At 39.6% G+C, this 26,083-nt stretch overlaps 3 protein-coding genes across 4 annotated transcripts; all 3 read right to left on the reverse strand.

Moving 5' to 3' along the window:
• Nucleotides 1–1,410: 1,410 nt before the first annotated feature.
• syt5a (synaptotagmin Va) lies at nt 1,411–12,056 on the reverse strand. Of its 2 annotated transcripts, XM_084927000.1 has the most exons (10): nt 11,935–12,056; nt 7,426–7,580; nt 7,173–7,187; nt 6,535–6,716; nt 5,048–5,134; nt 4,803–4,970; nt 4,543–4,710; nt 4,321–4,438; nt 4,090–4,223; nt 1,411–2,851 (listed from the first exon to the last, which is right to left on the reverse strand). In XM_084927000.1, the coding sequence occupies exons 2-10, from the start codon at nt 7,571–7,573 to the stop codon at nt 2,642–2,644; spliced, it is 1,230 nt and encodes a 409-aa protein (XP_084783126.1). In that variant the 5' UTR covers nt 7,574–7,580; nt 11,935–12,056; the 3' UTR covers nt 1,411–2,641. The 2 variants fall into 2 exon arrangements, with proteins under 2 accessions (XP_084783126.1, XP_084783127.1); XM_084927001.1 differs by lacking the exon at nt 7,173–7,187 and having other exon boundaries at nt 1,412–2,851; nt 11,935–12,055.
• A 191-nt stretch (nt 12,057–12,247) lies between these two features.
• Nucleotides 12,248–15,517, reverse strand: LOC146389257 (snaclec coagulation factor IX/factor X-binding protein subunit A-like). Its single transcript, XM_084927003.1, has 3 exons — nt 15,262–15,517; nt 14,585–14,763; nt 12,248–14,479 (listed from the first exon to the last, which is right to left on the reverse strand). The coding sequence occupies exons 1-3, from the start codon at nt 15,387–15,389 to the stop codon at nt 14,415–14,417; spliced, it is 372 nt and encodes a 123-aa protein (XP_084783129.1). The 5' UTR covers nt 15,390–15,517; the 3' UTR covers nt 12,248–14,414.
• An 8,154-nt stretch (nt 15,518–23,671) lies between these two features.
• LOC146389258 (ferritin, middle subunit) lies at nt 23,672–25,413 on the reverse strand. The gene is made up of 4 exons (XM_084927004.1): nt 25,079–25,413; nt 24,482–24,628; nt 24,177–24,302; nt 23,672–24,068 (listed from the first exon to the last, which is right to left on the reverse strand). The coding sequence occupies exons 1-4, from the start codon at nt 25,178–25,180 to the stop codon at nt 23,913–23,915; spliced, it is 531 nt and encodes a 176-aa protein (XP_084783130.1). The 5' UTR covers nt 25,181–25,413; the 3' UTR covers nt 23,672–23,912.
• Nucleotides 25,414–26,083: the final 670 nt, after the last annotated feature.

Raw genomic sequence — 26,083 nt, forward strand, 5'->3', positions numbered from 1 at the left:
TCTCACTCACTATGTATTAACAGACCTCTCTGCATTGAATCATATCTGTTATTAACCTCTGTCTCTCTTCCACAGCATGTCTTTATCCTGTCTTCCTTCTCTCACCCCAACCGGTCGCAGCAGATGGCCCCGCCCCTCCCTGAGCCTGGTTCTGCTGGAGGTTTCTTCCTGTTAAAAGGGAGTTTTTCCTTCCCACTGTCGCCAAAGTGCTTGCTCATAGGGGGTCATATGATTGTTGGGTTTTTCTCTGTATCTATTGTTTTACAATCTACTGTACAATATAAAGCACCTTGAGGCGACTGTTGTTGTGATTTGGCGCTATATAGATAAAACTGAATTGAATTGAATTGAATTGAACTGAAAAACCATGAATTTCACACCCGAGCCTCAACTCTCGCTGCCCGGTACCAAATGACCGGTCTGTGTCCCGGGGGTTGGGGACCACTGCTGTGACGCATGCAGTACTCTTACCTCTAATTCCGCGAGAATAAACCCAAACTTCATTTTTTTTGTAAACCTAACCATATAGATTTGGTCCCTAAACCCACTGAATAGTAAACCTAACACATGAAAACCAAACCAAGCAGTAAGTCCAACAGGATACGACCCCATCTGCTTTATTAACATTAGAATGCAACAGTTTTTACACACATCAGATCCAACATGATCATTTCACTGTCTGTTAAGGGGAAAGAAAAAGAATTAAAGTTTAATGAATAATTTTTCAAATTCAAACAAACACAAATTTTCTTTTGGATCCTTCCTCAAAACTGATGTTTTTTGTTGTTTTTCCTGCTCATCTGGCCGAAGGACCTGCAAGTTTATGGCATGTTGAGACATCCATCTGTCCGTCTGCAGTTAACTAGAATTGGTAAATGTCCAACAGTGTTGGTCTGAATTTAATTAAACTTACACATTCACTTAATGGGCCTGCATCAGTACTATCACATCCACTGATTTTCAAAATGAGTTAACACACTGATTACGGGCGATGTAAAAAAAAAAAAAAAAAAGACTGTAAGAAATGGTTTACAATAAAATGTGTCAGGTTAATACTCCTTGGTGTGAAGGGTTGTCTTGTATGGACGATGGAGGGTGCTTTGGGTAATTCTTCATTTTCCTTTCCTGTGACACCCTGTGCCTCTCTCTAATGCCTCCCTCACATGTTTGGCTCATTGTGTGAGACAAGGACTAAAAAGGACACAGTGTTAATCCAGTCTTTCACTCGCCTCATTGAATCAACACACACACACACACACACACACACACACACACACACTGGTACACTGAAATAAAAGCCACCACCATACAGATTGGGCAGAAAAATAGACTCCACTTTCAGTGCTGGTAATTTTAAGTTCAGTAAAACCTCTAATGTGCAGTATTATGTGTTAAATTTTCCAATCTGACACATAATAAATAAATGCATTTGTCATTGTTTGGAAACATTTATTCACCTATTTATTTACAGTCACATTATATGCAATGAAAATGAAAACATCTTTCTTTATACAGTTCTTTATACAGTTTATACACACAAACAGAGAAGGAACCACAAAGAGAAAGATAAATAAGAAGTAAAACATGGAACACTAGATACAACAAATTTCATCACTTTCATTGAAAAGTTTTAGGTTGTGTTGAAAACAGGAGCCATGAAGATAAATTCATGGGACAAAATAAGGAATAGAAATTTGAGAAGAAGATTCACACATGAGCTCAGAGCTCCTCTGGGACAATACAACAACGAGAACTGACAGCAACAGGCTCGGTAGGCTAGTTTTTGCTATTTGGTCTATTTGTACTGTAAGAAACTAACAAAACCACATTTTTAACATTTTTAACTACTAAATGTTAAGAGCAATATTTCACATTTCTCCTAAATTCTATAATGTTCAGCTCTTTAACCTCAGTCATTAGACCCAATGTTGTTGTATAAAACTTCATTAAACAGAACTTTGAGGCAGGAAATCTGCTAACAGATTAGCATCCTTGCACTTAAACCTGCTAGTGGCCATGCTAATGTAATATAAGACTGGGCTGTTGCTGGTCATAAAAATCAATCGAAAAGCAGGAGAAGCAGGGTTTCTAGGAAATGTAGTGCTATTTTGGAGAACTCTATTAACCAGGCAGAGTACCAGAATAGCAACGTTAACTGCTACATAATTATACTAATACTAAAGAAGACAATCAGAATTAACCTGAAGACAGGTTTTGACTACATAAGTCAGTATAAAGCTTAATGATAATATGGTCAATAAATAACAAAGAGTAGAAGACTTTTGCCTTGAAGCTCAGCTAAAATCTTAGATGATGCAGTTTTGTTAGTCCTCCAGCTTTATGGAAGCAAAATGTTAAACTGTGTTGTGGCTCTTTAATTTATACTTTGTGAGCCATTCAGAGGAAGTGTGCAGTTAATATGCATATGTTTGTAAGCATCTCTATAGGATGCACTCAGTATAACACGCAGTCATACAATGACATCCCGAAGTTATGTTACAAAAGGAATTACATTTAAAACTGAAATATGGTTAAAAATGCATTAAGTTATAAAACTACAGGCGTTTGGTTTATTATTGAAACAAACACCCTGCTATGCACATGATGCTGTACACATGTGTAAGTTACTATGTGAGCGTCTTTAGCGGATGGGGGCCTTCAGAGCAGCATCCACCTCCTCCTCGGGCAGCAGCGTATGCCACTGGGCCACAGGACGCCTAGGATTGGCCAGCATGTCTGACCAGTGGCGCAGCCCGACGCCTGAGGCGCCGTAGCCAATCCAGCACTTGCCAATGGGATCGTTGCTGCCCAGCTTGTCATAGTCGTATACGGTGATCAGCACCTGAAGTTTCTGTGTGAGGAGACAGATGAGGGTCAGGTGTGCACCTTTATTCCAAGTTGAGTGATGTTATTGTAAAGCTTTTGAGTAAACTCAGTTTATGATGGTTGGTCAGGTTTAGCTACTGGGTAATGTAGTCCTATGAAAAAGAAAGTTTTAACAGGACTCACTAGGTACAATTCATGATTCAGTGGCTTGTAGACTCACCTTTAGCAATAATTACTTAAATTCAATTTTAACCCACTCTTCAACAATCTTGCTTCAAGTCACTGAAGCTTGAGGGCTTTTGTTTGTGTAAACCTCTCTTAAAGTCCTGCCACAGCATTTCAATCAGGTTGATACTGACTGGTCATTGCAACACCTTCATTCTTTTTTTTTCAGCCATCCTGTTGTAGATTTGGATCATTGTCTTGTCGCGTCCCTCTGGAATACTTTGGTAGTACTTTCACATTTATAATTTAACCTCTTAACACCTAGTGTAAGCATCATCATCATCAGTGAGACGTCCTGCCCCCCCCCAAAAAAAATACTTTTTAAGCAACAAATTGCAAAAATGCTCCATGTTGCAATTATGATACAAGTTAAAACTATATGAAATAATATTTGTAAATTAACTTTTTTTCTTTTTAATTCTCAGACGGTTTGATAAACACTATTTTTTTTTTTTAATTTAAATTATTACATGGTTCCAGCGTTAAAGGGTTGATACATGTAGTGACTGGTCTTCTGAGAAGGCTAAATCAAACTAATTCATTTGAAATTTAAACCTATATTATTTCAGTGTTTTCTCTGCTCAGTCTCCTGTTAAACTATATAACATACCGGGCATATGTGAACTTTGCAAATAATACAACATATTAAAACTGTGGCATGAGTATCATTAGAGGAAGTTGGGGCAAGACTAAAGAAAAATCTCTGCAAGAAGCACAAGATGAAATCACAAAATCTATACGAGCTAGGTAAAAATGTTGCCTTTATTCTTTTGAGTTTCAAGAGCCAATCGAGAGGCAAACATGGGGGCACATTTTCCAGATGTTTGTGTTTCTTCTCATTCAAACACAGTGCTGGAATTTTCAGTCTAAAACTGGCACAGCAGTATTTCTAACAGCCTCTGTTTCAGACCTCCTAAAATAAAATAGTGCACAAGCTGAATGCAACCACAGGAAAAACAGTTACACAATTTAAGCCCTGTCCATTGATGCAACCCTCTGGTCTAAATATGACGTGGTCAAACTGTGATGCATACAAACCTGGATCTGGGAGAACGGGATCTCGAAGCTGAAGCTCTCATTGAAGTAAGGATTCAGTGTGTTTTGCTTGACTGACGTCTTCTTCTTTTTGATTCGTTTGCCGTTGTGTTGAAGAACTACCTTAACGAAGGGATCTGAGAGAGAGAGAGAGAGACATGACATCAGGATAACGAGTTAGCAGAGCTCTCCAGAGTCTTTAGAACAAGCACAAGTACGAGTATGTGTGTTCACCTGACAGTCCTCCAACATCCATCTTCTTTAGATTCTTGGCTTCCATAATGTTAACCGTTAACTTTCCGGCAGTGGGGACATAACGAAGGGAAATACAGATATCACCGAGTTTCTCTTGCTGTCAGGAACAAAAAATAAACACAGGGATTTGGTTATCTTGCCCAAAGCCGGTATGTACCATTAGATTTATCATGTTTCCAGGAGATGGAAAAACACCTTTACCTCCTCTTTTTCTCCTCCAACCAGATCCCGCCATTCATGTATTGGCTGGCCGAGGTCTATAGAGTTCATGGGGATCTTGATTTCACCGATGACATCATGTTTACCAAAACGGTCAAAGTCAAAAACTTGCAGCACCAAAGTCTGACCGCCCAGTTCACTGTAGGGTATCTGAAGAAGAAAATTATTAACAATGTTGAGTGATGAGGTGGTGCTCAGCGATTTAAAAATGCACCATATAATATCATCAGTGTGATTCAAACCTTAAAGGTGAAGGTCTCATTAAACACAGGGCAGAGGTTCTTGCGCTGGATTTTGGTTTCAAATTTCTTTTTCTTGTCTGGCAACATGTAGACTTTGACGTAGGGGTCTGAGGTGCCGCCTATGTCCATGGCTGGGAGATCCTGAGCCTGGAGGATGCCAACTATCAGCTGCAAGAGGAGGGAGGAAACAGATGTTAGATGGAGGTCATAAAATCCTTCTTTTATTGGGTTAAACGTGTGTGTACCTGATTATCAGTGAAGTTATAATCCAGTGTGTACTCAAGTTTGCCAAAGAACTCTTTCTCCTCCTCCGCCTTCCCTTCCTCTCCTTCCTGGAAGACACACAAATTGGATAGAAGTTAACACACCATGCCTTAGGTTCACAAAAAGTACCATGATTCTGCAAAATGTCTAAAATATGGAAAAGAAAATGAACAAGGAAGCCTTAAATGTAAATATTTAAATGTAATACTCTGGTTTGGAGTCTGTGTGAAAATATAACCCTTTGATGAAATAATCTATATTCTCCAGTGCCCAAAAGCAAAGTATTGGCAGTTCTGACTCGGTCAACTCTTTTTGTGTTTACCCTAGTGCACTGTGGCTGTTGTGTGCAGTTTAAGCAGTGATTTCGGCCATCACTAGTCTCAACCTGGATAAAGGCCAAACAGCTGTGAACAGTTAATCAGTGATTACAATCAGATAGAAAACCCAGAGCTGCAGCTAACTCCATCTGTTGACATGCAGAGGGTGGAGGATGTATGCAGCCACGGATCTTTCTTGAATCACATCCCAATAATAATAATAATACCTAATAACACCCTCATTTCCTAATTTTAAATTTGATACTGCAGCCATTCTGCTACCATTTAGGATAAATTAGGCTAGCCTTGGGCCTTAGGCTTCCCTTTCTTTCTGTTCCTAATAGCTGCTAAGTTAGCATAAAAAGCTGTGCAAATGTGTGATAATATGTGGCAGTTAGGGTGAATGTTGCATAGCCTGTAGAGATCTGTGTCCCTCCATTGATACGCTTCCTCAGACAATCACTGACCCACCACCAAATTTGTCATGCTGAATAATGTTACAGGCATCATAATGCTCTCCACAGCTTCTGCAGACCACCTGTGGGGCATTAGACGTCAGTGGTGGACCTGCCAGTTCTGGTCTTCTATTGCAAATAGAAATCAGGTTCACAGTGCCATAAGCAGAGGGCCCACTAGAGGCCCTGAGGCTACCCTCATGAAATCTGTTTTTGTGTTTGGTCACACACATTCACACCAGCTTCCAGATGGATGTCATGTTGTAGCTCAGGAAGTCTTCATCCTGTTCTTCCTCGCACAAAGAAGCAGATTCTGGTCCTGCTGAATAAAAGATCCTCTAGAGTCTGATCCAGCTCTCCTAGAATATCTGTTTGTGTCCTGGAATCTCCTCCATGCTCTTGAGAGACAGCAAACTCGCTGACAGTGGAATATATTAATGTGGCATCCTGGAGGGGTTATAAATATGTAGCCTCATGCTACCAGTGGTAACACTGACTGTAGCCAAATGCAAAACTAATAAAAGATAAGGGGTAAAAATCCTCCACGTGTAAAAACATTCTTGTTTTGGGGGTTGTCTCAATGTTGCCCCTCTACTGCACAACCCACAGTAAGCGAATTTTAGACCAAACTAAGCAGAGTTACCAAGTAGTGCAGGTTTTCTTCTTTTTGAAGAAAAGAAATTCATCTTTTCTCACCTTTTTCTCCTCTCCCTCCTCTCCCTCCTTGTCCTTCTTCCTGCGTCCTCGTCCTCCCTTCCTCTCGCGGGCCTTCTTGGGCTTTTTGCCGCTGTTGAAGCACTTCTTGTAGATGCAGAATCCCAGGCAGCCGACAAGAGCAAGGACCACAACCACAATGGCACCCACAGCCCACATGGGCACTGGAGAAAGGAGTGAGAGGAAGGGGAAATGTAGATTAGTGCTGCATAAAAAGAAAAGAGTGATCGCACTGCACAGGTCAGAAAGTCGAACCCTTTTAAAGTGTTAATGTTAATGTTTCATCCAACATAATCAGGTCACAACATCATGGTTTCTTGGGCTTCCAACAGGTTTAGTGGCCCTCAGCCCTCTGACTGGTTTAAATCAAATTATTAGCACTCTTACTGTGAGCATTTATCTCAAAGCACTACTGTTTCTAAGAAATTGTAGCTAGCTATACTGTAGATTAGTAAATAAACTTAAAGACTGACTCTATAAAATACTTGCTTTTAGGGTCAACATTTTATCAGTTGCCTTTTTTCATGTGTCTGCTGTTCCGCCCAAGATGAGTTGGAATAACCTTAAGAACGTGACTCTGTGCGACAAACACAGCAGCGTGAGATGTGAGATGAACTTACTCTTGAGTTTATGATCTTGGAGAGCAGGACAGAAAGGTCACACGGAGAAGAAACGAGAGAAGACAGAATGGAAAAAATGAATGACAGGATGATGAGATGAAAGAGACTGAGATAGATACCCTGATCTGCTTTCTGATGCACAATTTTCATCTAACATTTTCCTTAAGTTTACAATATGAAAGTTTGTGATTTTTTTCTTTTCACCTAACATAGCTTAAACTGTAACGTTATGTTTAGATAGTTGTGTGCTCACTTGGCAGATGTGTAAGCTCATTAAAGAACTTGTTCTTCATGCTGTTAAACTGGTGGTGGGAGACGGGTGGTGGAGGGGGTGGCCGCTCCTTCTCCTCCTCCTCAGCTGCCCGGCGGAGCCGCACTCCAGCCATGTCGACCAGTCGCATTGTTGCTCTGTAAAAAAAAAAAAAAAAGGAAAGCAGACAAACAATAAATAACATGATCCAAGCTTTGACGGAGACAGCAGCGTGACGATAGGATTGCAAATCGGCAGATTTAGGAGACAGAAAACCAGAAGAGATGCATGTTCAGTCACAGTCAGTCCTTCTCTTTGTGTGTTTATACACCACTACTGCTTGTCATTAATGTGCATTTGTCTATGTATGCTTTCATTTTTCTCCTTCCCCTCATGCCCCTCCCTGAATCTGGTTCTGCGGGAGTTTTTCCTTTCCACTGTCATCAAGCGCTTGCTATCTGGTTGTCATTTTCCTTTTTATATTGTAAAGCCTTATAATGTGCTTTGAGATGACATTTGCTGCGGATCATCATTCACATATAAAAATATAAAAGCATATGAAAATTAAATTGATATGAAATGAATCAAATAAATTAAATTCATTGTTAGAAGTTAAATTAGAGTTTCCCTGCAACAGATTGGTGGCCTGTGCAGGGTGCACCCTGCCTCTCGCCGGGTGCACAGCAGTTAATTTATATTTATATGGTTGATAAAATGGTTGTGATCAGGCAGCCACACATGTCCAGCAATGGTAGGCAGCTTTTGGGAACAGTATTACAAATTGGTTGTGGGGAGGTTAAAACCTCCACTAAGTTTAGTCTTTAGATTAATTGGATTTTTTAATTTTACCTACATGATGCAACAGAATTACTACAAAGTGCAGTAAAGTAATAGCTCTTCTCACTGTTTCACTCTGATTTAAATGTGCCCTCATTTCATTCTCTGTCCTTTTTGACCTTTGACCTGGCTGTAATCCCTTTAATCCTCTCTCCATCACCTCATTCTCATGCTCAAAGTGTGTGCTTAGTCTAAAGCATTGTGTTTTATCAGGTAAGTGAAATATTCAAACTCATTTGTGTGTAAGTGTCACTGTAACTTCATCCCTTTTACATAGACTGCTGTTGTGTAGTTTAATCTGTGTTATATTTGATAAGGTATTCACATATTTCATACATTGTGTTCAAACTAGATAACAAGTAATTTTATCTGTACGTTTTCTGAATGTATAATAATATAGCAGGAAACTGAATTACCCAGTAAAATCAGGTGCTTTTAGAGTTCCACATGTACAAGATTAATAGAACAATCAGCATATTCTAGACTACATATGCAACAGTTTAAGAAGGCAATTTTTGATTGATATTTAATTTCATTATTTAGATTGATTTTTTTTAAGTAGCCCCTTTGTGGCCCCTACAATTTGTAGTGAAACTTAAAAAGGTAAAAGTTGGGGGGAACCAAATTGCTCTGGTTAAGGACTTCACTCACCAATAGCTAATAGCAAATACATTTTTTACACTAACACACTTCTAGTCCATTTGAAAGTGGCTACATTGTTTCATTTTCTACAATGTAGCAACCTAATACAAATACATATTACTCATCCTACCTATGTAGCCGAGCAGATAAATAAGCTACATCATAGCAGACCACAAGGTTAGTTACTTTTAAACACACACACACACAGGCCCCTCCCACGCTAGACATCCCTCTGTCACTGCACAGCACTGTAACAAGATTAATTGCCAAAGGTAATCCAAAAATCTCAGGCTTAACCAAATTAAGGACAGTTTGCCTCTCCAGGGTTCCTCCCCTTTCTCCGCCCACACTGTCACCACTTCTCCTTCACTCCTCCTCCCACTGTTGTCTCCATCTGTCTGTGATTAGTCCTGATTTAGATACATGTCTCCCTGCTGATATGCACTACTGCACACGGAGAGGCTCATAGGCAACATATTTCAATAATGAGATCTGGTTCAGCTGGCAAGCTTTGTTACAATGACCCTTACAGCCCCTGATTGTATAAGTAGAGGATTAGAGAGGGAGACCGAAGCATGTTTGTGTGTCTGTGTTTGTGCATGTAGATAGATACATAGAATAATTCACTGTATGTGTATTTTGAATGGATTTGCACTTTGGAATGGAAAGCATTTATAAGTTGTCCCGTTGTCATACACACCTTACATTGCTGTTAACACTAAACTGCATCAAAAAGAGGTTAAAACATATTTACACACAAAAATATAAAAAACATGTGAGTCAAAATAAAATACAATTAAATTATTTCAATTGCAAATAAATTAATGCTTCATTTTATTTTTTTACAGGATGGGATCATCAGCGTATAACATATTAGTTTAAATCAAATAAATGTCTCAGTAGGTATAAGCCTCAGATGGTATAGTGAGGATCCTGGATAATAGCAAGCATCATACTATGTATCATATTACTGTTTATGCCACAGGAAGGTGTGTTAAATAACGACCTGTTTGGAGGGATTTGGAACACCCCAAAACCTTTGGATGATAATTGCACATGTTTTCTGGGTCACAGCAGCTTTAAGCTGGGCTCCACCCAAAGTCAGAATCCTGGTCAGTAATGTGTGTGTCTGTCCAGAATTTAAAGCTTGGAGAAACACAGTCCACCCAAATCACACATCAGAAGACTGAAATTCAGTTGAAAGATTATTAATGTGAACCAACTCTTGAAGAGAAGGGATGCCTCACACACAATAGTAGCAACGGTTTTGGAATAACGATTTCTTTTTCCTGTTTTGTTAAGAAAACTCGTGTTACAAACAAAGAAACCTGAATCTCAGAGTTTGTCAAACATGACAATAGCCAGTAAAGTGTGTTAATATTCTGCATCAGCCTCACATTCTCATGTTCTTTATTTGCAGTGTTGTATAACTGAGTAAAATGACCCTATTGTGACTGATACTGTATAAATGGTATTCATAGTAAGAGTGCTTGTTTTAGCATAGAATAAACTGGAAAGGAGACAATTCCAGCTGACACAAAATGCAGCAGACATGTGAATCAGCACTTTGTTCTTCACTTGTTCCTATGATTAAAAACTCAAAACTCAAAAATGTTTGCACATTACTGTAAAATCTGCACTTTGTGAAAGTGCTGCCAAGAGGAAGACAGCTTAGAAAGGTGTTCAGCATATACAGATTATTAGCTATGATATAATAATCAGATTTGTGTTATGGTTAAAGAGTAAATCATGCATACCATTCAGCACATCAACCTTTCATATAGGATTTGCAGTTTAAGCTGCATTAGTCTTCTTAAAGTTCCTCTGTATCTGCAAGCCCCTTTGCTACCCATCTCCATCTCACCTTGATAATGAGGTAATATTTTGTATCTGGGTTGTTCATATTATCACATCTTGGATACAAAAAAAACCCCAAAAGGCTAAAAATGCACTTTGTAAAACATCAAAGATGCACTTTTCTGTAGTTTGTCTTCAGAACATTATCGTTTCACCTCATCGATCTGGAAACACGCTGGACACTCTGGTGATCGGCACTGTTGGAGGAACTACAGATTGTGGATATTCCTTGCCAATACATTGTCTTTCATAAAGGAGCACAAGGTGACTCACAGCTGGGGCTCTACTGCTGTTTTTAACAGCAGCTCTGTGGATGGCATTTATTGCCTGCTGGCTGGTTCATCATTTTATTTACAAGGAAACATCTCAAAAGCTATTTTTGAAATGTTGCACCTCAGAGTTTACAGGACGTATACAAGCTTCAGTGAGCCATCAGATCATCCAACATGCCTCCACCAAATACTTGGATTGATTAATCAAATAGACTTATTGATGTCTAAACCCCACTTCTTCCTGTTAGTAGATGGAAAATGAACCAACAAAAAAAGCAAGGTTCACCTCTAATACAGCAGCCCATAGCTGCCAACCATGACAAAACAGATCCTTTTTGTGGAATAGATTAGCTTATCAAAACAAAGTTACCAGAAAAAGTCATCTGCACTTACAGTAGCCCTGACAGGAAAGAAGCAAACCTTTAACCTCCATAACAAACAGAGATGTTACAGGCGAATACAGCAGGTGACTTCACGTGATCACAGACACTAGAAATAGAGGTGGATTCCTATAATCCACTTAAACTAATCTTTGCCACCTTAGGAATCCTACACTATGTATCATCAAATGTATTTTCCAAGAGGGAACTTTCTCACTGCTCAAAAACAATCGATACTCAATAACTGAAGGGTGCAAATTAATGTCTACATGGTTATATCTTAAGAAATTTACAGCATGACTGTAATATGCTTATAAATACACAGACATGTACAAAAGCAGGGAGGTATTAACTGTAAATAAGACCTGAAATAAGACACTAATAGATACAAAGCTTGATACTTTATATCTACGGTATAGACAATATTAATGTCAACAGTTTGATTAAATGTATATTTTATATGCATTAAATACCTAAAGTAAAACATGATACAGTGAAAATAAAAGAGGAAAAGCATAACTCACATGATTTAACCTCAGTCCGTCTTGTGTCTTTTTCTATTATTACTTTCTGCATCCAAATGTTCTCCACCATAAATCCTCCACCACTGATTAAAGAGAAGCTGTTGTGCACGACTCTCTCTCTCTCTCTCTCTCTCACCCCTTCTGCACTAATCCTTGCAGTATCCCTCACTGCCAGCTACTAACTAATCACCTAGTTTAGTTCTGTGTTTTTTCAGCGGTGATCTGCATTTCATTGCTAAGATCATTCATATAATACAGAAACACCTTTAAAGCTACTTTTGTAATCAAATTAAAATCAAATGGTTCATAAAGGTTCATTAACACAGTGACACTTTATTTTTTAAACTAGCAGAGAGGAAACATACAAACATACAATCACTGTAGTGATGATGCTATGATACATTATATTGCAACAAACACTCTAATCTGTCAAATATATACAATTGTGGGTAAAACATTTGTATATAGCAATTAGATGTTGGCACTGACAGAGCCCTAGACAATGTCTATGCAAAGTTTCATCATGATTGGTCAACTCATCTAGGAGGAGATGAATGGGGTCAAGCTGGTAATTACATGCAATATGTTTCTGATAATACGGCAACTAACAGTAATACATTGTAAATCACCGATCTGTCTATATAGAGAGAAAAACCCATTTAACAGAAATTCATAGTTAACTTTTACATTTGCACTCAGTAACCTAGTAACAAAGGAATATAACCTGAAGTTGAGTTGTGCTCACTGATAAAGCCTCATTCAAACTGATGGAATCGTAGTAGCAGTTAGTCTGCATTTATAAATTGGACAGCAATTATTTGAAACCTTCACTAATCTCTCTTAGAGTGATTGCAGTCAGTCCAAGTCAGACTGCAGCTGTTTGCAGAAAGGTTGCCTCCTACACAGCAAATTTAAAGGTGTTAAATGTTTTGGTGTTAGTAGTCTTCTTGCAAAAGTAGAGTTAATTTTACTCTAAGTAGAGTCACATTCTTTTAATGTAACTCTGAGGTGTAAAATGATAGTAGTTAAAATCGAGTGTTAAAAATGAGTGTTTCTATGTCAAATCTGGAGGTGTTACAATGGAAACATTAACTCTTGACCTCTTAACTCTGAACTCCTACAGGGGCTATGACACCAATAGAGTAAATTCACAGACTCCGCCCCCAGCACCATAGGCTCCAATCGAAGCTGAAGTGAAGCCGTTTCAGAACATTTTGCTCTACATATTTGAGTTGTTTACCATGCTTGGTAAGTCATTTTTTCAAAGATTGTTTCAATTATTATTATTAGCTTTTACTTCTGTGGCTCTTTGGAGGTGAGACAAAGCTGTGTGAAAGGCATTAGCCATGTTGCTCGCTGATAGCATAATATTCTGTTTTAGCTAGCTGAAAGGTATTGTTTACGGGCAAATACCACAGCCTTGAAAAAAAGCTTGCATGTGAATTTTCAGTCAAATTTTTGGTCAGATACACCTAAAACAATGTCTAGAATGTGAAATGTTGGTATAATGGTGCTACTTGAAGCCTGAAAATGATCTCCCATAAAAAACGAGCAAACAGCAGTAGCAGATGTCCTGACTGGGGTCTACGTTAGCATTTAGATCCCTCCAGAGTTTTGTGCACACGGTTTAGGTAAAAATGAAAAAGGTTGAGGTTTTACATTTAGTTCAGTATTACCTGTTGCCTGTGTCCTTGTCTTGTGGGAAAATACTTTACACAAGTAATGGCTCAAAGAGGATTCCTTTTTTTTACTGTGCTGCAATTGATTACCAGATTATTTGTGCCATTAATTAGTGTCAACAAATTTTTATTCAATCTCCACATAGGATATGCTTGTGAAGATGGAATATGGGGGAGAGCAGAAGTGCGTTGAAGTTCCACAAAGTGATGAATGAAGGACATGCATATTGTATTGAAGAAATAAGTGATGAGAATGCTGTTATTTGCATTTGCCAGCTCACCTATGTCGGACCTTTTGATAAACAAAATTCTAATGAAAGTGAGAACATGTACACTGTTACATCTTTCAGAAAATGTTTTGAAATTGTGGTGCACAGTTCAGAATAAATGTTTTTCAAAAACCATTGCGTCTTTTTAGTAAATGTTTATTTCCAAAAGAAATTTCTAGAAGTTCAGAACAGGAAAATTCCCGCTTTTTAGAATTAATTAGAAGATAACTCTTACATAGTTAAACTAAAATACTCTTTGAGAGTTAATATATAAACTCTTAACACCATTAGTAAGTGTTAAATTATCAACTCCAGACAGATTTGGTGTTTAACACTAAATCAGAGTTAATGTACCCACTCTCCAAAAAGAGTTAAATTAACACTCTCTGGTGTGGACCCATATAGACACTTTAATAGTGTTGAAATCAAATCTGACAGTGTTAATTTGGACATGCTGGATTTGCTGTGTATAAGGTGAGATGAGCCCCCCTTATACACATTGCAATTTGCATGTGCAATATGTTGTTGGCCTTTACTCTAGGGTTCTGTCTTTCTTGGTGCTGTAGAAATACACTCTTTGCATGTCGTCCCCAGCACCTAATGAACAGAGAGTAGAGTAATTAATCCCCAGAAACACAATACTGTGAGGAATCGCAAGTGTACAATAAATCGCAGAATGCATTACAGTGGTATAAGCCCAACCTAATTGGCAAATGAAGTTGAGTTGTTTCCCACAGTGGATGTCCTTCCACTGGAAGTCCTCTCTGCTGCCCATGCCGCCACAGGTGTTCGAATAATAGCGAGGGACCCAATTTTGTGGCCAATGGAAGAAATTCATGGAATGTCCAGACATCCAGAACCAGTCATTTCCTCTTAGTGACCTGTTGGACAGAGTGAACAAAATGCTGCTGTTTATGTTACCTGTGGATGTTTAAAAGCTTTTTCTCTTTTTTCCACAATTATATGATCCAGATTTATCTTTATGATGTTAAATAGGGCCAAAAACCTAAAACTCCCTCCAACCATTCATCCATTTTCTTCCTCCTACCAAGTTCAGGGTTATTATGAACTAACTGCACTCCTGTGACCCTCGGTTAGATAAGTGGTGCTCTGTTGGTAACTTGTGTTTTCTATCTTCTTTTAAACCTTTCCTAGTCAGTTTGAGTCATTGTGTACATTGTTTGCATTGCTTTGTGGTGATATTTTTATTTGATGTGGTTACTTCTTCTTCTGTCTCTTTGTGGTCATTTCACATTTCTAATCATTGGATAGATTTCTTTTTACATTGTATTGCAACTGGACATGAACAAAATGTCATTCATATTATGTCCTGTTCATTCATTGAGGTGTTAAGAGCATTTACATGATAAGCACAGTACCTGCGCAGTCCCAGCCAGATGTAGTCTGTGAGGGTGAAGGGAAGGCTGCCCAGCAGCTGCTCCAACTCGTCTTGCTCCTGTTGGCTGTGAAGGCTGAGCAGGTCCCAGTGATAATGTCTACAGTACATCAGAGCAGCAAAGCCTCTTTCCCACAACCGTCACATTCCTTTCGCCCAGCAGCACGCTCACAGTGGGAGGAGATGGTGGAGGAGTGACAGCTTTGGGGGCTGAAAAGAAAAATCTTGACAGGTTCCGTTTGTTCCAACCATGTTTGGTTGTTTTCATTTTGTTTTAACAGGCTGAATTTTAAGGTTGCTTTCAGCTCCAAATTAAAACATGAATACTGAGAGGTGGAAAGCAATATAGAGACAATATAGAAAGCAACAACAAGCACATGCAACCACAACATATGGTGCTAGAAAACAAACACACCACGGCCATACCAGAGAGAGAAGCAAACACCTCCACTTCACACATCGTCAGTATTTTCTGAGGTCCTGGTATGAACACAGTGATGTAGCGACCTTCCATTTCATTACACTGGAATGTGTGTGTTGGGGAACTCCCTAATGATTTGACAGTGCCACACCTGATAGATTTACACAAACATCAAACTTATTTTATCTACAAAAGAAAATGTTTTGGCTAAACAATAATGTGCTGTTGTTTAAATGAGAAAATAAAATCATAAATATTTAAGGAGAAATCGTGTCCTACATGGAGTTTTTAATTCCATTTTGATCCAGTGAGTTCCCAATCAAGATCTGCGCCCCAATAAGCCTGTCAGCTGTACTACTGACTCTGTTGATGATGGTGACAGCAGTGACTTTATGGAGACCCAACAAGTCTATGTGCCACCAGGGAGAGTCCTCTGTTGGTGAAGTGTGGGTACAGCATCCTTGTGGCACTTCTCCATTTCTGCATCCATCGACAGCTTTTGAGGCCCAATATTCTGTCCCAGACCAAGTCGATGACTGTACTGTTTCTTTGTTTAAGGCCACATTTGGAAGCGGTTCCACTAAGTATTGAAAAGAACAAACAGACATGAGTCATTATCAGGCAGGTGTGTTTCAGTAGATCAGATTCACTCACTAAAAGCTCTACCTCGGGCAGCATACACCTCCACTTCACACAGGGTGAGAGTTTTCTTCTGTCCAGGAAGAAACAGGTTCACAAAGCGACCCTCCATGCTGCCTCCGTCACACTGGTATGTGTAGGTTTTACCCGCTTTTATGTGGGAGATGGAAGCACACCTGTGTATGCAAGAGCCCAAAAAAAACAGAGAAAGAAAGTGAAGGAATAAATCTTATTCACATAATGATTTAATTATTTGGGGCTTTATCAAGTGTTTTCACCTCATGCTTTCATGGTCATTGATCTCTGTTGACTTTCCAATCCAAATTTCAGCACCATCCAGCCCGTTTTCTAGCTCTACTGTACTGGTAATTAGTACAGCGCCGACTGTGTACACTTTCTTCAGGTCTACCCTCCACCAGGGATCAGATTGTGAGGTGGTAAGTGTGCAGGACCCTCTTTGATAGCTCGAGTCTCTGTTGCCATCAACTGCCTTGTCAGCAGAACCCAGGCTGTCATTGTTTGAGGACTGTACAGCATTCTGATTCAGTGCCAGGTTTTGGAGGAGATGACCTTATTAGGAAAAAAAACTGTAGTAATTAGTCAAATTAATAGATTGCTCTGGGAGTCGAGGGTGGTGGGAAGGGGTGTTGGAGTAGGGCTGTACCTGTTGGTGCACCAGATTCCATCAAGAAGAAAATACCTGTTAACATAAAGCATTTAAAGAGCTTTAGTTTTTCTCCCTTTTAAAGACTATATAAACAGTAGAGGTGGGAGGATCGATCCAAATATCTATAGTGTCGATACCAACACTAGTATTGACATCAGATTGATACTAGCGCAACAGATTCAGTGTCAATAACAGATGTTGAACAAAAGTTCTTTAGAGACAGGCACATTCTAGGCCTCCAAAAAATACATGAAAAGTTTAACAGTATGTTTTGCTGGTAGATGGTTATTGTGGAAATTAACAATCACAGTGATTCAGTGGTCATTAAAATGTGTTCTGAATTTGCGTATTAATGATGAATCATGACATACCACTCTCCCCTACATGAGCTGCTTTAATAGGTTAAAATTATCAGTATTGGTATCTGCAATACTGGCCTTTTATTTACTTGGCATCAAATTAGTACCAAAACTTGGAGTATCGCACAGCAAATAACAGTTTTGATTCATTTTTAATAATTATTGAACTGGAAAAAAACAGCATTCTCAAAGACATCACTGCTGACATCACTGCTGACATCACTGCTGAAAAAGATGTCATCAATACTTTAAATAATAAAAGGTAAGCAAAATATAAAATAATAATAATAATAATAATAATAAAATACTTACATCTTACAATGTGGACTTGGTAATATGCTTAGTGTTTTTGGTCAATAACCAAATTCTGCAAAACACTCAACTCTACAACTTGCATTATTTTGCATTACTTTGCATTATTTATCTCATTTGCTGAGTTTTGTTTGCAATGTGAAAGATGACGACACAACTGTTTATAAAAGTGCCAAAAAAAAGAGAAAGAAAATGAAAAAAGTCTTCTTCACATAACAATTGTAGAATGATTATTTCACCCGATGCTGTTTTTTGTTGAAATTGGGATTCAGATTTCAGCATTATCCAGCACATTTTCTAATTCTGCTCTATTTGTTATCATTTCAACATCAAGTCCCTCCACCTGCGGTTGGACTGTAATGTGGTAAGTCTGAACTACTCTGATAGCTGAGGTGTCTTTTCCAGTCAACTATTTGCCAGCAAAGCCCACAAAGCCACTGCACAAACGTGTTTGTAACTGTCGCGAGCTGATGGCTCGTATGTGTGAGTGTAGAGTGACATGCAACTCTTTAGTGGATATTATGTCTGACACTGAAGCCCTATGCTGAACAAAGGGAGTGTGTCCAAAGGAAGCCCGTGTCGATCGTTCTTCAGAATATCACTTGAACAAAGATAAACAGGGCTCTGAAATGACATGACTGTTAATGCCTCATTATGTGATTTGAGCCTTTGAAGCATTGCAGGAAAGACACTCGTGTTTGTCTTTCCAGCAAAACCCACATTTTCATTGACTGAAACAGAGGAAACAGAGGAGAAATATACTAGAGCCTAAAAACACTCTTAAATCCAAAAGAAACATAATATAAGCCCAAAACAAAAAACAAAACATTTGGTCAAACCCAGGACCATGAGATTAGAACGGGTTCTTGATTTTTCAAAATAGGCACCCAAAGAGAAAAGAATTAAGGGAAGATAATATTCCACAACATCTCTAAGTGAGCAAAGCAGGTTATGAGTAAAAGAAGAGTAAATTTTGTGATTGTGCATTTTTTTCCTTCATAATTGTGGTTCATGGTGTGGGTTTTAAATAGATTAAAACAATAAAATATCTGGCATTGATTCTTTACATAGGAAAATACATTTAGTAAAAGGTAATTTGTCTTACTGGTGAAGATCCAAATATAATCCATGCCATTCATGTCTCCTTGAAATGTCACATTGATTATGAAATTGAACAAATGACATTAATTGCTCATATACACCAGCTGGCAAGTAGATGACTTACTTTCTCCGTAGTTTTCTTCAGAGTACTACAAATAACATACTGTATTTAGTCTGGTAAAGGAGAACATATGGAACTTTAATGAGTGTTCATCAATGTTTGCATGAAGGAAGACACACCCAAATTTGGGTCATCCAAACAACTTAATTTGCACTTTCTGTAAGTTTCCCGACACTGCCAGCCCCTTAAGTTTCTTTGTTTTGCAAATGTTTTGCATTTGAACAGTCTCACATGTCAGAGCACTGACAAAGAGTCAGAGCACTATTGAGCTACTTGACCTAGCTCTCTTAGCTAATTTTAGACTGATTTTTAGTCAGGATTCAGAATTCATCAAAGTACAATACAGGTGGTGGTGTGAGTGGATTCCACTTTGTTAATGTTGACAAGGCCACTCAACCAAATATAATTTTCGCTGTTCATTACACTTTGCTGAAAGCTTCTTGGGCCACAGTTTTGAAAGCTGCCTCATCCAGCAGCTTTTGTAATATTTACCATCGAGCCAGGAAATGGCCAGTGCACGTGTTTTAATAGGACTCTACTCAGTTTGCTGCATGCTCTGTCGTGTTCAGAGAGACTAGAATTCATCTCGGCCCCAGCTATGCTAGTGTTATAATACCACCCTTATGCAGGCCAGTGTATGTTCTTTTGCGTCGACCCCATTGCAAGAGATGTTCATGTGGGGATTCAGGAGCACCAAATCCCACTGCACGTTATGTTTCAAGGAATTAGGGAATGACTGCTGACCACAGAAAAAAGAATTTTGACCAACATGTTAGAGATGCACCACTGAAAGATGGCTAATTGGTATTTCTGCACAGCATGGCTGGGAGGAGAATGAGAGATCTGGGTATATAGAGTCCAGAAAGCACCTAAAGAGAGTGGGGCAGTATATACACTTGCATCTTCAGATAGCCATAGCAAAGTAAATCATGTTCATTGTAGCTTTTTAAAGGATGTAATATGATAAATTATTATATAATAATTTTCATATATTATGTTACACATTACGCTGAGAGTGGTTCTGTTGCTGAGTTGGAGTCATCCTGTTATCTCTTACTACCTCAACTGCTTCAATGACGGGAACACAAGTGAGGAGAGATGTTACATCATACGAAACCATCTGCCTCCATAATGACGTCTTTCGCCTTCTCAGAAAAATCCACCGTGTTCTGGATGTGGTGTTTAGAGCTGACTACCAACAAGTTGAGGATCAAAGCCAGAAACTTTGAGATGTTATAGATGACCAAGTTGATCAAATAAACAATATGATCTTACAGGTACACCCCTTGTACCTGTTCTCAGTATCTTCAGTAAACCATACAGAATTGGTGTAGTTTCCCCTGGTTATAGCCTGGGGTATGAGGTCCGGTTAATAGCATCGTCCTGTTTCAGACAATCTATCTTCCTGTAACTACTTCCTGGGTTTCATTTCAGGGGCTCATAATTTTCCCATGATAGTCTTTCTGGTTTAGCAAAACTGCGCACCAACCCTTGTCTGCCAGAAGGACGACAATGTTGTTGTCTTTACTAAGCAATGTGAGGGCCGGGGGCTTTGCATTGCTGCGATAGGCCAAAACTTCCACATCTGCTTTCACATCTGCACTGTTTTTTTTTAATTGCTGATTTTGTGGCTGTGATCATTTCCACTCGTGAGATTTTTCTCAGTGTTCAGTCATTTTGCGAGAATGTTGTTCACTGCTTGAGTGACTTGTCTGCCAGAAACATACTCATGTATCCACATCCTCAGTGTGGCATCTTTCTCTCATCTAGCGGCTGAGAATGCACTCTGTGTTTTGCTGATGTCAACAAGTAAGTCAAACTTGCTTTGCTGCCTGGTCTTAGACTGTTCATGCTGTGCTGGATGAGCCTTTTCAATGAATTCAAACACCATTTGAAGGGTATTCTCATCTAGACGCACTGTAAGTCTCAATCGGAGCCGCTCCTCTTTTGAATTTAACACATCAATGGTAAAAATTTGTTTGTCTCACCTGTTCATTGAGCAGCTGGCTCTGTGCCTTCTGGAAGATTTTTGTTGTTGTTTCTGTAGTCAGCGCTCTTATGTTAAGTTTGCTTATGCTCACATACTAGCTTTAGGCAGTCCTTCCCAAAGTTGGTTAAAATGTCTTAATGCATGCTCAATGATCCAGGTAAGGAAATCCTAAAAAGTTGATTCTGTTCAAGTGAACATTGCGTTTTCAGTGGAACAAACATTCTGTCATTCATCGAAGTGACTTCTTCAACCTAAGCTTCCTGCAGGTTTCCCCAACCTTATAAACAGTACATCTGCAAAATGACTGAAGCTATACACTGATTAACAATGGGCCGTGGTGTCACCCACAAACTAAGCCCAAATCATCACCCGTGCTTGAAAGTTGGTATGAGATGTTTGTCTTGATATGCTGTGTTAGTTTTCTCCAAATATAGCAGTGCATTATGGCCAGACATCTCCACTTTGTTCTCATCTGTCCAAAGGACATTGTTCCAGAAGTCATGTTCCTTTTAGAGGAAAGAGGAATTCAATTGAATTCAACAGAGGGTGAAATTAATGTGGCAACAAAACAGACTGGGGGGTATAATTAGCAAGTGCCAGTAGCCCTTGGTTAAATCTAACATCAGTGCCTAACCGGTCCAGCAGCTCATCGACCCGGTACATGGGGTAAGCATCAAACTGTGACACTTCATTCATCTTGCAGTAGTCAACACAGAACCGTTTAGACCCTTCTTCACCACAAGAACTACGGGGCTGCATCAGGCGCTGTGCGACTCTTTGCCATCATTGCTGTTGTTGCATAATGGGGCACAAGATGACCTCTCTTGACAGTTCTAATAAATATGAAAACATTCTTCTCCACAACAGAAACCTGTAACAGAAACCTTGAAAAAAGGTGGGTAGGGCTAAAAAGAAATATAAAATAATATCTACAGCTCACATCTGACAGTCAAACAATTAAAACTGTTAATGGTAAGACACTCCCCCCTAGTGGTCAAAGTTCCAGTTAAACTTCTGTATAGCACAGGGGTCGGCAACCTGCGGCTCCGGAGCCGCATGCGGCTCTTTTGTCCTTATACTGCGGCTTGGTTTGGGAAAATAAATTAGAAGTATTTAGCTGAAGTGTATTTTATTTGTCTTTAGTTCTTTTTTTAACTTGTAGTTCTAAATTGGAAGATTATTGTGAAATATAAAATAAAATTATTTTATTATTTTTCATCGCTCAAAATAAGCGTCACACTCGCGGAAGCCGGTGTACCCGCCGAAACGGCGTGCATTTATGGAGACTTTCAACCCCAGGTAGGCCAATTATGGATCTTCGGATCCACATTATGTCAGCAGCTCCACCGTGAACTATGTTAAAAACAAACAGCGCTCACGCCTCACAGACGACAGCTTACAGTAAAGATGAAAGTGACTTCGTACAGCCCCGATCTGCAGACGCTGTGCGCAGAGGTTCAGGAGCAGAAGTCCCATTGTAAACATCTCACGGCAGACCCGACGATGTTTCCATGAACACGCTTTTCAGCATCTCTTTATTGACCACTTTTCACACACGGTTGCTGTACGCATACAGCCGGCTGTAGCTTTTCAGCTCACAGCCCGACACATACCAACAACAGCATAGAGAGCACAGACCTTAAGGCGGCGAGGCGTGATTGCGGGTGCCGCTCAGGTGCGTCCCCCTCCCCTGCAGCGGCGCTGCAGACCACGCCCCGCCACACATATTAACCTGGTAAAATACATATTTAGGCAGAATTTTGCAAATATCTATTTTTCGTTTTTTAGCAGCATAGTGCTTTCTTTCCAAATATTTTTAAAAGTCGGGTCAAAGCTCCAAAAGCACAAAGGCGATATAAGGGTGGCGACTCACAACAGTTTTTGTTTGCTGGATCATTTTAGTTCAGCTGGGTGTCTTTCCTTTTGTTATATTTCTTTAAGAGTTCAAAATGTGTTAATTACATAAATAAAACAATTTTCTCTGTAGCACTTCATGGATTTCATAAGCAACACACCTTAGTTGTTCACACAAAGCATAAAAGTAAAAAACATCTTCATTTTAGATGTCAGAAAGTATTTGCGGCTCTGTTTTCTTTTCCGTGGAAACTGGGTCCAAATGGCTCTTTGGGTGTGAAAGGTTGCGACCCCTGACAGGCCTATTACTTACAGAACCTTTTGAAATATATTTTCTCACGGTATATTGTAACTAAAATAAGCATACTATTGTATGAATAAACTTTACATAGGTGGCTTTCATTTCTCCTGGAAACATTTTAATAGAACACGGTTAATTTTACTGGGTAGTTGTTAAAATTCTCTCCATTCTTAAGTATGAACTTAAGGTCAGTGATTACTGCATCTGTTAATAGAAAACAGATTTTCTTTTTTCCAGCCTGCTTTAAAGAAAATTACATGAGAGCAAGTTTACTGTAGATCAAAAGTCCAAGTATGGCTTTTCAGTCCCAGCTGCGTTTCATCTGACCAGAAAAAGGATTTGCAAACACTCATTGCTTTTGCAGTCCTACCTGTCAGAATTCATCCACCCAGCAACTTTTAAGTAGAAGCACAATCACAAGTAATAAAGTCTCATTGCTTTCAGCCATGCAACTGCAGGTCTGCATTGAAGTGGACGTGTACCAAAAATGTTGTCAGCAAGTGTCAGTTAACATGACTTCACTGTGCAAAACTCCAAGTAACACACATTCTGATTTAAACTCCCTTATTTGTACCCCAAGTCACTGAAGTGATTCGTGAGTGAGTCACAGATGCAGACAGACCAAAGATCCAGCTCAAAATGTTTATTCAGATGAACAGATCAGAAACATTTCCAAAAGTCAGACAGCTTAGAAGCAGAGCCATACCCTGATAACATCCATCGCTCCATGTGACATTTCACAGAACACCACAACATACAAGAACTGATGCCAGCTTTAAAGCCAGGAAATCAGGAAAGAAATCAGTTTGAGCAGAAGTGAGTTTACTTCAAAGCCTGTTGTTAACATTTTGACTTCTAGGTCTCAGCATTTAGCTCTTGTCACCCAGAGTGTGCTTGTCAAACAGGTACTCTGCCATCTTGTTGTTGTGGGCATCCATGCGGGTGAGGTTAGTGATGTGGTCACCCAGCTTCTTGATGGACTTCACCTGCTCATCCAGGTAGTGGCTCTCCAGGAAGTCACACAGCTGGCAAAACAAACAAACTACAGTTAACATTTGATGATTTGTCAAACAGACACAGCATGAACTAGTTCAGTCTTTAACCCCAAACTCTTCCCTCCAACTTGCACTTACATGAGGGTCATTATGCTGAGAAGCCAGCTTGTGCAGGTCCAGCAGAGCCTGGTTGACATTCTTCTCCAGCTGCAGAGCACACTGCATGGCCTCCAGCCCGCTGCCCCACTCGTCACGCTCTGGTTTCTGCACAACAAACAATTCTGTTAAAGACTGAACACTTGTGTTAAGCTCTGTGTACACATTACACACTAATGCAACAACAGGAAGAGAACAAGGGTCATAACACTGCTCATTAATCCCAGTTTCTGTGTTAGAGACACAGTCAGGTATGTCACAGCAGGACTAGTTCAGTTTGTACACACCTTGATATCCTGGAGTAAGATGCGACCTCCTCTCTTGTTCTGGAAGGACAGCAGCTTGTCAGCGTGCTCCCTCTCCTCATGGCTGTTCTCCTTGAAGAAGTGGGAGAAGCCTGGCAGGGCCACATCATCACGGTCAAAGTAGAAGGCCTGACAAATCAGACAGGTTATCGTACACAGCACCAATTATTTCGCCCTTGTATAACACAAGTTATACAAGTTTAACTTTGATATGAAATATTTCAAATTTTATTTAAAAAGACAATGTGCACTAAATTCCGCAGGACAGAGTCTACACTCGTTTCCTGCGAAGCGAGCATGTGTATGGAAAAGCCACCGTAAGCATGACGCAGCATTTTTTTGGTTACTTAGTGACAGTACTTGTGGTGAAAATATACTCCGTAGCTGACAACCTGCCTATTGGCACATGATAGGCAGCAAAGAAGCCGTTACTGAAATCATGCATTACTGAAATTAGTAGCAACATACCGGACTTGACAGCTACCGACTCCACTCACTGTTCTCTTTGTCCAGCATTAAGCTAATATAGCTTGAGATTAAGGTTATTATAGACATCAGCATCACATGAAGTGTTCTCACCATAGAAGTGTAGGTGTAAGACGCAAACAGCTCCATGTTCACCATCCGGTTGATGGCGGCCTCGCAGTCGCGGTGGTAGTTCTGACGCACTTGGGACTCCATTTCGGCTGGCGTTTCTTGTGCTTTTTATTAACAAAAACGGTGCAAAAATGAAGCTTTACGTCGACTTTATCTGTAGTGCTCAAGTAGAAAAGGATTTTTCTTCCGAAGTGCAGAGTAGCTGAAATATAAAGCGGGACGAAGTCAAGAAGTTCCGTTCAAACACTGTTGAAGCAAGAACTCCTCAAAGATTTCTCCCCTGGTGTAAAACGGCACACTCGGGTCCCTGTATTTATACTCCACCGGAAGTGCTCGTGCCAGACATTACGTATGTTTCCGCCAATCACTGAGCCGGGTATCTCTAACACGTGTGACACAGGATGAAGTTGCATTTTTTTCTCCTCCTGATTCTTAGAAACTCATCATTAACTTTAATGTTTAATGTGATGTAATGTGTGCTGGCAGATAGTCACGTGCAATGACAAAGCATTTTCACATTTCATCAGGAAACAAGAAAAATATGTAAATTATATAACGATTAATCTCCAAATACTTGTAGATGTAGACTTCCTGATGCACAGGCAAATGGAACGATATCTAGTCATTTGTTTAATACGTACAGTACTGTGCAAAAGTCTTGAGCCAAACCACATTTATTTTGTTGTCAAGAAGCCAGAATGTCCTGTATGGTTTAAAGCAGTGGTTCCCAAACTAGGGTACGCGTACGCTCGGGGGCACGCAAGTGGCTGTAGGGTGTACACGAGGGTTGAGGTTGGAGTGGGGATCACGAATTTAAAAAGCCTAAATTTGCGTTAATACAGTTTGCTGTGGTTATTAAATGACTATATACCACCCTCTGGTGTTCAGCAAAAACATTGCACTGACAAAATAAATGGGCGTGACTTGCCCAATTGACTGACACCTGACAGTCAAAGTTGCCTCCAAGCATTCAGTGCAGGTTAACAA

The sequence above is a fragment of the Perissodus microlepis genome, chromosome 4 (genome assembly GCF_051167445.1).
Source record: "Perissodus microlepis isolate ML-2025 ecotype Zambia chromosome 4, ASM5116744v1, whole genome shotgun sequence".
NCBI lineage: Eukaryota > Metazoa > Chordata > Actinopteri > Cichliformes > Cichlidae > Perissodus > Perissodus microlepis.